General features: G+C 40.8%; 1 protein-coding gene across 2 annotated transcripts in view; it reads left to right on the top strand.

Annotated features, from left to right (window-relative positions):
- The window catches only part of DUS4L (dihydrouridine synthase 4 like), a 39,993-nt gene that overhangs the window by 4,188 nt on the left and 22,780 nt on the right, over positions 1 to 13,025 (top strand). Inside the window, exons 3-6 of one of the 2 annotated variants that reach the window (XM_032193624.1) lie at positions 2,426 to 2,543; positions 4,024 to 4,146; positions 4,932 to 5,158; positions 6,819 to 8,138. In XM_032193624.1, the coding sequence (XP_032049515.1) occupies positions 2,426 to 2,543; positions 4,024 to 4,146; positions 4,932 to 5,158; positions 6,819 to 7,069 (719 nt within the window). In that variant the 3' untranslated portion in view covers positions 7,070 to 8,138. Of the gene's footprint in view, positions 1 to 2,425; positions 2,544 to 4,023; positions 4,147 to 4,931; positions 5,159 to 6,818; positions 8,139 to 12,422; positions 12,529 to 13,025 lie in introns of those variants that run through there. The other variant, XM_032193635.1, reaches the window with a different exon arrangement.

A 13,025-nucleotide genomic window follows, 5' to 3' on the forward strand; every position in this document is an offset into this window, starting at 1 on the left:
ACCTTTAACCTTGTACTGAAGTCCACCACTAAACCATGCTAAGTTCTACATCTACACGTTTCTTGAAGACCTCCAGGGATGGTGACTTAACCACTTCCCTGGGCAGCCTGTTCCAATGCCACACAACCCTCTCAGTGAAGAAATTTCTCCTAATATCCAACCTAAACCTCCCCTGGTGCAACTTAAAGCCATTTTCTCTTCTCTTATCACTTGGTGCTTGGAAGAAGAACCCAATCCCCACCTTGCGGTAGCCTCTCTTAAGGTAATTGTACAGCATGAAGAGGTCTCCCTTTAGTCTCTTTTCCTCCAGGCTAAACAACCCCAGCTCTCTCAGCTGCTCCTCAAAGACCCCTCACCAGCTTCGTTGCCTTTCTCTGGAGAGAGCACCTCAATGTCCTTCTTGTAGTGAGAGGCAATAAGCTGTAGTGATATGGACTGCTTCTGTATGACTTCTGTTTTCCCCTTTATAATTACCCGTCAAAATCTTTATGTTGAACAAACTGAGGCTAGATCCAGTAAAGAACTAAAATATCTATTATTAAGTGGTATTTTGGCCCCAGGTGCTTAGCTTCATGTCTCATCTTAAGGAAATTTAAGCATCTGACCAATTTTGGTCAGAAAAAAAGAGTATGTAGAGTAATCAGCTGTCTAGGACACAGTTGTTTATCTGAATTCCCATCTCACTTGATAGACATATATTTAGTAACCACTAAGGTTACTAAATAGAGGTTAACTACCTCTATCCATATGTGATCCAGGGCTCACAGAACCCCAAAATGGTTGGCAGGGCCCTCTGGAGGCCAGCTGCTCCAACCCCATGCTTAAGCAGGAACACCCAGAGCAGGCTGCCCAGGCCCATGTCCAGGCAGCTTCTGAAGGTCTCCAAAGAGAGAATCTCCACAGCTTCTCCAAGCAACATTTGTCAGTGCTCAGTCACCCATACAGTATTCAAAAAAATAAATAAATTCATACCTTCAGAAAAATGTTCAGGCAGCACCTCCTGTGTATCGGTTTGTGCCCATTGTTTCTTGTCCTGTCCCTTTTTACCACTGAAAAGAGCCTGGCTCCATCTTCTTTGTACTCTCCCTTCAGTTATTTATGCACGCTGATAAGATTTCGCCTGAGCTTTGTCTTTTCCAGACTGAACAGCCCTAAGTCTATCAGCCTCTCGTCAGAGATGCTCCAGCCCCTTTATCATCTCAGTGCTATTTTTCCTTTGTCAGGGTTATCCTGCCTTCAAAAAAAGCTGCCCTTCTAAAAAAGCGTTGGGAGTGAAGAAGATTGTTGAGTCTTTTTTAAAATAATATAATAATGATATATGGATTAGAGTACACAGATAGAAGCAGGCTTCCTTTTTCCTAGGTCTCCCTCAGCCAAGAAGTCAAAACTACGTGTCCCACGTATGCAAAGAGCACTTCAGTAGCCAAAAAATAATCTAGGGGAGAAGATATTTCCTACTCCTCCTGCCAGAACCGGGTTATATAGCAATGACGAACACCAGACTACTTTGATCAGTCGGAGGGGGAGCTGGCACAAGAGAGCACAGCTGTTTGTAGTCTGTTCATCTAGTGACTATTGGGTTTATGGATTTCGTACTAAACAGTCACTTGTTTTATACCCAGGACTTGTCACGGTCCTGGGAACAGAGGCTGGAAGCCACCTCATTAGTATACTCAGTTTTCTGGTTCTTTGACATCTTTTACTGAGTCTGTATGTTTTTTGGACTATCAGTGTGATCTGTGCCTTACATCTGTGTCCCACTTCAGGAAGCTTCATTTTTTCTTCCTAGAGTTTGCTTTCAGTCTGCTTTATATCTTACTCCTGTAAGACATCGCTTCTTCATTTGTTATTACTTTTACAAGAGTTGTTGTTTTATGGTCTGAAGAATAGCTGAAAAAATGCTGAAATGGATTGAGAGAGCGTATCTGGTTCTGCATGCATTGTTCAGAGTTCAGTATAGCAACAGCGGGGATCAGTTGAAAAATTACATGACAGTGTAACGTGACCTATAAGATTTTATTTTAATAACAGAGGTGTAATGGGGAAAATAATAAACAAGTTAGAGAACGGATAGATTATTAATGTTGGAGATGAAGTGGCAGTAATTATGTCTTTATTCATTTTGCTTTTAATGTTTAGCTGTTTTCAGTCTAAGAACATCCAAGAACGATACACAGTCTGACAGAACAACAGTTGAAATTATTCTCCCATTATTACTTTCTGAATAAGCTGAATTAATAATGCTGCTTTTAAACAGATTATTGGTTTTGACAAGAAATTATCAATTGTAAACAAACATGTATTTCTTAGAATTTTAAGAAAGTTAAACACTAACATTTAAATAATAAAACATTCAAAATTCAGATTTGATTTTTCCTTTTTTTTTTTTTTTTTTTAATCTCTAAATATCTTTCCATTGGAGTAGGTGATAATCCATTGATCGTTCAATTTGCTGCTAAAGAGGCGCAGGTTTTATGTGATGCTGCCCGTATCGTCTGTCCTTTCGCAGATGGAATAGACTTAAACTGTGGCTGTCCTCAGAGGTAAAGTTATGGGGGGAAAAAGAGGGTAAATATGGTGAAATAATTTGAGAAATAAAGGATGCTTGAAAATAGACTTGGAGATTGAAACAGCTTTTTGACCTGTCAGTTAGAAATGTGTGTGGCTAAATAATTGTTCTGAATGTTCTGAGATGCCAGTCGCCGTGGTGAGACTGGGAAAACCAGGAGTTTCCCAACTTCAACTTTTTTCATTTCTGACACATTGAGTGTTGGCTTAGAAGTCAAGTGTCCGTGACTATATAACAGCTGTTAAATAGGCATTACTAATGCCACCCTGCAGCATTTGACCTCCCTGAAAAAGAGCTTTGCTGCAAATAATTTGCAGAGTGTTTTGAGAAACAATGCGGCAGTTCCCAAAATACCAAGGCAAGTCCCTGACGTCTCAGACTTCAGCAATTGAAGGATAGTCTCTAAAATATAATTGCATGTATTATATTATTCAGGAAGTGCTGAACAAAATTCCCTCCATCTTTCATTAGGTTTATAAATGCAGTGAAGTAGTGATCTACTTCTCACTTAAATTGATAAAGATTTTGTCTTGGCAATGAAACAGAGTAGTAATGCACAAATAAAGATTCTCACTAACAGGTTCAGTTGAGAACCATTTATTACATGCTTGTCAGGCAGTCTTTTTGTAATTAAAACCCTAAAAAATAAATGTAAGAAAGCAAAGACAATGTAATGGTCCAAATACTTAATTTGTCTATTCTAATTAGGTTGTCTTGGCTTAAAATTACAGTATTTGAGAAAACACTTCAGAGATCTGAGACCTCCAAATGGAAGTGTATTTCTTTCTAAGCTAATTGCAACTAAGTATGCCAAACTTTAACTTCTTTTTAGGACAAAAATTTATGCTTGCATTTGAATCCTTTATTTCATGTGCATGCTGGTTTCAATATAGTAAAACTGCATACACTTGATCTGCCTGTATAAGAAAAATCAGTTTAAAGAAAAAAAAAGCTAAAAAAAATGCTGCTGTTCAGTGAAAGCAAAGGTTATCCAATCAAAAATAATTGGTTTTCACTTGAGGAAAAAGACGTTATTGCAATCAGGCTCTAATTCCACTCAAGAAAATCTTCCTTTTCAGTCCCAAGTCATTCTGTGTTCTGAAGAAATCCATGACCTGATGGAAGGGGAAACATCAAACTATTTCTATTATGTATGATCTAAACTGTTGTTAATTAAATATTAATTTATCTTCCTTGCAAGCCCATTTTGTGGATAGAAAATAGAACTGGAAGAGATTAGTTACTTGTCCAAAATGCTGTTAGCAACACACAGACTGAACCAGGATCTGAAAGCTGGTGTCACAGTGCAGATGCGTCATCAAACTACAGCCATGACTATCTCTGTTTACTTAGCCACACATTCTAAAAGCTATAAAGAAAGAAACTGATGTATTTGACTGAAATTGATCTGCATTTTTCAAATGTAGAATACAAATGTTATTTTTCTTTTAAAGATGGGCAATGGCGGAAGGTTATGGTGCTTGCTTGATAAATAAACCAGAGCTAGTTCGAGATATGGTGAGACATGTGCGGAATCAGATCGACAATCCTGGATTTTCAGTATCTATTAAAATAAGGTATGTCTGATGTAAGTACTATTTGTGGTACCCGGGGAAATCCTTTTAATGCTTTTCTAAAGATAAGGGAATATGTTAGGGCATACGCACCAGCACAGCCTTTGACTACTGACACAGATATCAGAGTGGCTGCCAGAATTTTCCTGCAATCCAGAATAAGCTAAAGTACAAGTTAAATGGTTTTGGATTCCATAAAAGAAAAGCAATGCTGGTCTATAATTGTGAGGACTGTGTGAGCTGTTACGGGCCAGAGCCACAGCTGTAGTTGCTATAAAAGGCAAGATAACAAAGCTGGGAACTGGTCCCCACAGCTGCTGTAAGGACACATTCTGTTTCCCTTCATCACTTTCTAAACCTGTATAAACTGTTGATCCACTTCATCCACTACTTATCCTCACGTCTCCTGTAGCTTTTGCATATTTGTTGGTTAAGTTTCAATTCGGTTTATAATCCCCTAGGAAAGGAGAATTATTATAAATCAGATTTTTTTTCACAAACTTATGCAAAATAATTAAATTATTTTAGAATCTTTTGTGCACCCTTGCCTTAATCTCAATAAAATTCACCATGCATACTTCAAAGATGTGATATAGCTGGGAAATGCTAAGTTATGTAGTGATTTCAGCATTAAATGCTTATATCTTTATTAAACAAAATGTTTTTACCTTCCAACAGTAATGTTTTCTTTATTTATACTAACCTCTGGTAACTCTTCCTTATGGATGAGGGGTTTTATACAGTTCAGGTAACTTAATAGCTAGTGTTTTTATTCCTTGTAATTTTAGGATACATGAAGACTTAAAAAGAACTGTTGACCTGTGTCAAAAAGCTGAAGCAACTGGAGTCTCATGGATTACAGTACACGGGAGAAATGTAGAAGAAAGACATCAGCCTGTACATTATGATGCAATTAAAGTAATTAAAGAAAGCGTGTCTATACCTATTGTGGCTAATGGAGACATTAAAACTTTAAAAGATGCTGAAAACGTTCATCACCTGACAGGAGCAGATGGTAAGATGAAATGCATGCTATTTTCTAAGTAAACTTACAAATTAAATTTCCAAGTATCTATTTTGGCTGTAATTAGGACCTAGCTTCAGTGCTTTTCACTCTTTGAGGAGACAAATGGAAGATGATGTTTTAGATGCCTTATAAACTAATAAGCAGAATCGCTGTTAATCGTCAAAGCATCAGAGCATAGTTATTCAAAGCCACAAATAGATTTTGGAGGTAAGCTACAAAAACTCTTTGCTTAATTATGCCATGTCATCACTGGTAGTGGAGTTCAGGAGAGACCTTCAGACTTCCATTCTATCTCTTTATGGAGCTGATCATCTTTTCACAGAACAGTAAACTTGGAAACCGCTACTTCCTGCACACAGCAGCTGATTTTACCTTGCCTTACCCTTCAGTAGTAAAATTCTGGGGTAAAGGATTGCCCTGCACTTACTTGGTCCCAACGGATTCCTGCAGCTGTCTGTGGTTCCAAGCCAACATGCAAGTTCAGTATATACCTCGAAGAAGGGATCTGAATTTACACACTTTGAGTCATATATCCAGAGTGTAACAGGACAGAGAACAGTAGCTAGTGTCATAAGGAATCACAGACTCAGAATAATTATGCTTCTCCAGCCTCTTGTCCCCCAGTCTGTACATATAGCCAGAGTTGCCCCTTTCCAGGTACAGAATCTGGCACTTGTTAAACTTCATATTGTTAAGATCTCTCTACCCTTAATGGAGTCAACCACTTCTCCCAATTTAGTGTCTTAATTTAGGAGGAGCTCAAGTGGAAGGTTTCATTTGACATCATTTGTATTTAGAAGTAACAACAAAAACTAGTTGCACCAAACTGCCATGCTGCTACAGTGGCTTTCCCCACAAATACAAAGCAGGATGAAAACATATAACAAAAGAATGTTCTCGTAGCCCATCTGACTTTCTTGAATAACAAAAATATAAAATATCAAACTATAGATCAAAACATAATGTAGATACTAATACAAACTAGAAACTTTGTGGATTTTTTTCTGTCTCATAGAGTCCTGGAAACATTTTCTTTTTTGATCATCCTATTTTGTGAGAAGAGACTAAGTGTGATAGATTATATGTTGACAGTGCAGAAAAACAATCCCTTTGGTGCAGAAATATTGCAGTAGAACTTGGCTGGATTTATCTAACAATTTGGGAATATAGTTGCAAATACACTGGCTTATTCAGAAAGCAAAGATTTACTGCAGACCAAGAACCCTGAGATCTCTATAACTGAGCAAGTGAGCTGTTAATGGAAGAATGATTCTAGGTCAGCTGAGTTGCACTACAAATAACTTAAGCATTTTACTACTCTTGTGTCTTTCCATCATAATTTTGTGTTAAGAAGATGGGCTTATATGTGTGTAATGAATAAAAACAAAATACTTTTTAATGCTTTTTAAAAAGTAGGGAAGAAAGGTTTCTGTGTGCTGTGTTTTGCTTCAGAATTTCTGTAAGCATATGTCAGGTGATGTAGGTACTGTGGGGCTTGGGTTGTTAAACTGGTTGCTTTGGTTTAAATATATAATACTCATCCCTGTTGTTCTCCCAGTAGTTGTCCTAATGTTTGCTATAAAATTGGTGCTATAAAAAAAATGTTAAGTTTAACTGTAATGTAACTAGTTTAATTTGCAATTTCAAGGTGTAATGGTGGCTCGGGGACTCTTGGCGAATCCGGCAATGTTTGCAGGATATGAAGAAACACCTTTGAAGTGCATCCAGGACTGGGTTAACATTGCTCTTGAGCATGGAACTCCTTTTACGTGTTTCCACCACCACTTAATGTACATGATGGAACGGATAACTTCAAAACAAGAAAAAAAAGTTTTTAATGTTTTATCAAGTACCTCAGCAGTTCTAGATTATCTGAATGATCATTATGGCGTGTGCTAACTGGAAGTATTTTAGTTGTATGTAAACTTGTATTTTGCAATTGCTGATATATTCTTACAGTTTTACTTGGGCTTTTCCTTATTAGCCAAATTCATAACCATGTAAATATTTTTCAATACAGTTTAACATGATCAGGCTGATAATTTATATTTTTAGTATTTTTATATCATATTTCACTCCATATTCCACAAATGCATAATTCTATTTACAAAACATTACTGTACAGAAAATTGACTATTGTAAGACTCCAGTAATTTAATTTTTCACCAGACAATTGCTTGCAGCAATATGTTAGCAAACCTAAGGCTTTTTTAAAGTGAAACTTCTTAAAATCAGGACTGCTCATAAGTAATACCAAGATTTTCAGACCAAAAGAATCCAAAGGGAGCAATTACAGAAATATTTGCTTTAACTGACATAAGATGTGCTTTTAACTTTGAGTAGACTTTTCAAGCTAAAAGACTGTGAGACCTTGAAGCCCAATGTAGTACCCTCCCAGATTAGATGTTCCTTTTGCAATCTAAAACTTTCCAAACTTATTTATAACTCTGAAAAATTCCATACTTTGATGCAGGGAAAGAAACCTGCAATGCATATAAAATGACAGAAAGAAGGAAAGAATAAAATGAAGAGATAACTTAAACTAAGTACTGACCTAGCTGAATCTAGAATACAAGACCTGAAAGTTCAATGTAACCAAATACGGTATTGGTTATCTACTATATAGTAATCATATAAAAGATTAAAGCAATCATCTACTAAAACAGAACTTTATAGGTCAAAGAAAAGCTGACAGATTCTCCCAGTGGGGCTCCTACATCCTTTCTGCCTGCAGGCATGTTGCTTATCAAAGCATGACGACCACTTGGCTTTGGATCTTTGTATAGGAGAAGAACAGTGAAAATTAGAACAAGATAATAACATTGCACACCAGCTGCATTTGTTCTGCAGAGGAAATTTCACAAATCTGTGCAGTACAATTATTTGTAATCAGATAATTTGTTTCCTTTCTGTGTTTACACTGAAAGTCATACAAAAATTTTCTTCATTTTATTACTCAAGTACTTCCATGAATATACAAGTGAATAGTTCTGAATTTTCTTAATAAATTACTTGTTTTCATATACAATAGTAATTTGTTTATTGCACTGTAAACTATGACAACATGGCAGAGAGTGTGTGTTGCTTTTGATGCCATTTCCCAAATCCTTTGTATCTATCTATGATATCTATCTATAGATATCTATCTATGTTCTCACATGTTTTTTATGCAGTGGCATAAAGGTCTGGTTCATTTTTCATAGAGAATATGCACTGAATTAGGTATACAACATTTGAAAGGTATGACATGAGTCATCAAGTCTAGTCCACTGTTCAGTGAACAGCAAAGTTATGTAGCTCTTCTGATACAGTCATCCTACTGATGTGTTAGCACATGAAAAACTACAGACATGCTTTGCAGTCCTAGGGTAATTGAGACAATCTCTTTCAACCTTTCTTGGCATGTTAGGTTCTGCATTCCTTCAGACAACTACTTTCTTCATTCTTCTGGCTTGTTAAGTTCTCATGGCAGTGAGATGAGCAGAATTACATACAGTATTCCAGGTGACATGCCAGTGGTGTCTTCTACAATGGCATTAATACTTCACTTTCTAATGCCTTGCTTTTCTTTAACTAATGTATCTCTGAGCCTTCACATGTAATTTATGAGGTCCCAACTTTACAGCAGATCTTACTACCAACTGCATGACATTGTATTTTGTACTGCTGAATTTCCAGTCTCATGTTCATCCTACTATACATGTAATGTCATTCTCAGTTCTGAAATTGTCTCATGCCTTCTGCGTCAAGATTAAAAAGTAAAGCTACATAACTGACTTGTATAGGAAAGGGATTCTTAAAAGTATTAATCAAGTCTTGTGTTAGCCCTTATTTAATATTTTTATGATTTGGCAAACAAATTACCATTTGCTGTGAAATGCCCTGTTAGCCACAAGGAGCAAAGTTATTTAGTATAATCAAATAACACAAATGCAAGACTTATTAGTGGGGAAATGGAATATTAGAAGACTTGAAATACCTTTGACCTATTTAGGAACTGAATACATGATGATTTTGAAGACAGCAGTTGTTGTGCCTGTGTGATATCAATCATAGAGACTTCTGCCTGAAGTACAGTTAATATACTTAGTAATTAAGGAGTGCTTGATCTGGCCAATTATGCATCATAATAGTTGATGGAAGTTTATCGTCCCTTTTTGTAGGTGAAATGAATGGTTGATAGTTGATTTGTATGCCTCCTTCCTCCTACCGATTTTATCTGCATCTGAACACATTTCACTGTGTTGACAGGGAATAAACTGCAAAATTTGAGTCTTAAAGCCATATTTCAAACAGCCTATACTGTTTATATATACATAAATTGCTAAAGATACCCCTGTGGCAGTTAGTTATTTACATTCCAGTTTTGTTTTAGCGTGTTTTTTATTTCTTATTATAAGCCTTTTGAATATGAGAAAAACTATGAGTTTAAAGTCCTCAGGTGTATTCCTTCCCTGCCTATGTTATTTGTAACAAAATCAGGTACTCAGTTTTCCATTTTCTACCAGCTTTTCAGTTTTCAAAAAGTTACTCTGTTCCTCAGCTACCTTGGATCTCATCCCAGGTTAGTGGGAACACTCAGCAGTTTTAGTCAAAGCACAAACAGCAGTTACCTTTCAGAGATCTTACAGAGCCCCTGAAGTGAAAAAGCAGACTCAGACCTTCTGGCAGGGAGGATGTACAAGTGTATGCAGCTGGGCTACTGGGAGGGCAGCCTACAGTGCTAGTAAGAGGTGAGTAAGCAGCTCAGAAATGGAAACTGCTCTGGAATTAAAGGAGAGAAAGTCTTTAATAACATTTTAACAGCTTCAATAAAGCCTAATGGCTGTAGGCCAATAGCTAAAATGTAATAACCAGGACATATTAAGAGGTTACGTTTTGTCAGTGTTTCTGATTACATGTTTATGAAAACATGTTAGAAATATTTCTTAAAATGCAGGCTGTTTCCGCAGTGTAGATTGGATTGAAATGGCTGGTTTTATTACTGTCCGATATTTGCTATGGATAAGCAATTATTTGGGATATAACCTTTCATCCAGACATTGCTTGGCAGCAACTAGGAAAACATTAACACGCTGACACAATCCCCAAGCCACAGACCTGGGAAAATTTAAATGCAAGTGATTTCACATTGATAGCAGCTGTAAACAACTGCTCAGTACTGTATATACAAACACTTCCTGACCCATCTCACTTACAATAGATTAGAGAAACAAAGAGCTACTACTCACACTATTTGACATATGTCATAGAATCACAGAATAGTTTGGGTTGGACGGGACCCTTAAAGATCATTTAATTCCAACCCCTTGCCATGGGCAGGGACACCTCCCACCAGCCCAGGTTGCCCAAAGCCCCATCCAGCCTGGCCTTGAACACCTCCAGGGATGGGGCACCCACAGCTTCTCTGGGCAACCTGTGCTGGGGCCTCACCCCCCTCAAAGTAAAGAATTTCTTCCTAATGTCTAATCTAAATCTCCCATCATAGGAGAAGGGCTCCAGCCCCTTTACCATCCTCGTGTCCGTCACCTGGACTCAGTCCAACAAGTCCATGTCCTTCCCATGTCAGGGGCCCCAGAACTGAATGAAGCAGTCATTTTGATGGAAATTAATTGGGACAGAATTCCCCAAGGCCCCTCAGGCAGTTGTGTGGAGAAGGTTGATCATGCTCAGCTAGGCCAGGTAAGCTCTTTGATGAGCATCCCAGGGGCTGTCTGGATCACAGGCAAATCAACACTCTGCTGTCTGTGGTTAAGCAGGAGTTATGTGAAAAACAGCCGAACTATACAAATAACTGAACTTTTGGCAGTCCCTTCAGGGCTAGGAACTTGCAGGACTAACAGCGCCTGATAACCGTATCAGTACCTCAGTAATACCACATGAGGCCTAGATTACCCAAGTAATGGGATCAAATGCTGAATGTGGGTGCAGATGGAGCAAGACTGGGAACTATGGGGAGAGTGATGAGGGGAGGGTACTGAGGGGCAGTGAAGGGGAGTTGCAAGGGTGGTTACGATGACTGAGAAACGGGAAAATGGATAACAATGCATGGAGATAACGTGCTTGGAGCCTCATTATGCTGGTGAAAAGCACCACACCCAACAAAGGACAGAAGGATTTTTGGAAAGAATGTAGTTTTATTGTGAGGTCCCAACAGACCTGTTTGACAGTGCCTGAGGCCTCGTTTGATTGATATTGTGGTGGCTTTGTGAATAATGGCAGCACTCTGTGAGCACAGTTTTACGAGATCTCCACACACTAGGGCAATGCGATGCTTCCGGGGGGAGGAGGGGAGGCAGCGTTTCACTTGAACTTCAGAAACTAAGGAGCACATTGGAGAGTGGAGTCACAGAGCCAAAGGCCTTGATCGAATAAGCTCGAGTCATGAAGGGGTAGGATGATCACAGCAGGTTCCTGCAGTAAAATGCTTCTAGCCGTTGCCTAAATGTAAAAAAAGGTGCTGATTTTAACCAATATTAGCGTGTAGGTCCTTGTGCTTTTCACCAGAGGAGTGGTCCCTGAGTGTTTTCAAGCCTGACAGCCGGGACTGGATTTCCATCCGCCCCACAGGTGCCCCCAGTCCTGGTTCCCCGTCCAGAGCCCGAAACCCGGGGCGGTACCGCGGGCACCTGCGATGCCTCCAGAGACCGCGGGGGGAGCCCAGCCCCACCGGGGCGGCGCCTGCGGGGACCCTCCCGTCCCGTCCCGTCCCAAACCGAGCCCGAGGCCCCTCAGCCACCCTCGGCAGGCTCCCAGCCCGGCACCGCCCCCGGCTCCCCGCCGTGTCAGTCAGCCCGGAGCCGCCCCACAGCCCGGCGGCCGCGCCCGCTCCGCCTCCCCTCAGCGCCGGCGGCGAGCAGCGGCCCCGCTCTCGGTGCCGAGGCTCCGCTCCCCGCCCTTCCCAGAGCGGCTGGCCGCCATCGGGCCGCGGAGCCCGGCAGGTTGCGAAGGCCGGGAGGCCGCGGGGGGGAGCGGGCCGGGCCGGGCCGGGCTCGGGGCCGCCGGGCTATGGGGGGAGGCAGGAGGGAGCCGGGGGGGCTGCGGGGCTGCGAGGGCTTTACGGGGGCCGCCACCGGTCCTGCCCGGCCGGGCGCTGAGGCGGCGATGGGGGAGGCCGAGCGAGGCCGAGCGCTCAGCACGGCGGGGACAGCCCCGCTAAGTTGTCCTAAAAACGTTTGTTTTTTTCTTTTCTGAAACTCAAACCAGCTCTCGACAGCGCGGGGGCCCGGCCGAGCCGCGCTCAGCCCCGCAGGCCGCCGGGGGACGATGACTTTCCAGTGGACGGCGGTTGCCACCTTCCTGTACGGCGAGGTGGTGGTGATCCTCGTGCTCTGCCTCCCTTTTATCTCTCCCCTGAGGTAGGAGTTTGCTGCATGCTTCTCACCCGCTTTCTGCGTTTTTCCTCTTGGTAAACGTTCAGCTTTGCTGCAGCGCGAAGTAGCTGGGCTCTGAGCTGGAAGCGCCGCGAGTGCCAGCAGTTTCAGGAAACCAAAACCTTTCTGAAGGAGCTTAATGTGTTTTTTTACCCACTGATAATTCTTCTGAGCATTTCCCTTCCGTCAGGGGGAAGTCTCCGTGTTGATTTTGGAGCAGGCAGTGTGCAGGAAGGAAGTTTTCTGCCTCCCCTTGCTGTGAACTAGGAAATGAGATGACACAGCGGCCTTTTCAAGAGCTGTTTATCAGGTCTCCGGCGTTTTGGCGTGCACTAAGCATTGTGGGTGCACATCTGATAAGGCATATCTGATATTTAAGCTAACCGTATGTGACGTGTAAGGCTTGTAAGAAATTTGTGGTCGTTTGTTGAAAAATAAACGCAGGCTTCAGCTTGATGCAGAAGGTTCAGGACTGCTGTAAG

This window comes from Aythya fuligula, chromosome 1 (genome assembly GCF_009819795.1).
Source record: "Aythya fuligula isolate bAytFul2 chromosome 1, bAytFul2.pri, whole genome shotgun sequence".
In the NCBI taxonomy this organism is placed as follows: Eukaryota; Metazoa; Chordata; class Aves; order Anseriformes; family Anatidae; genus Aythya; species Aythya fuligula.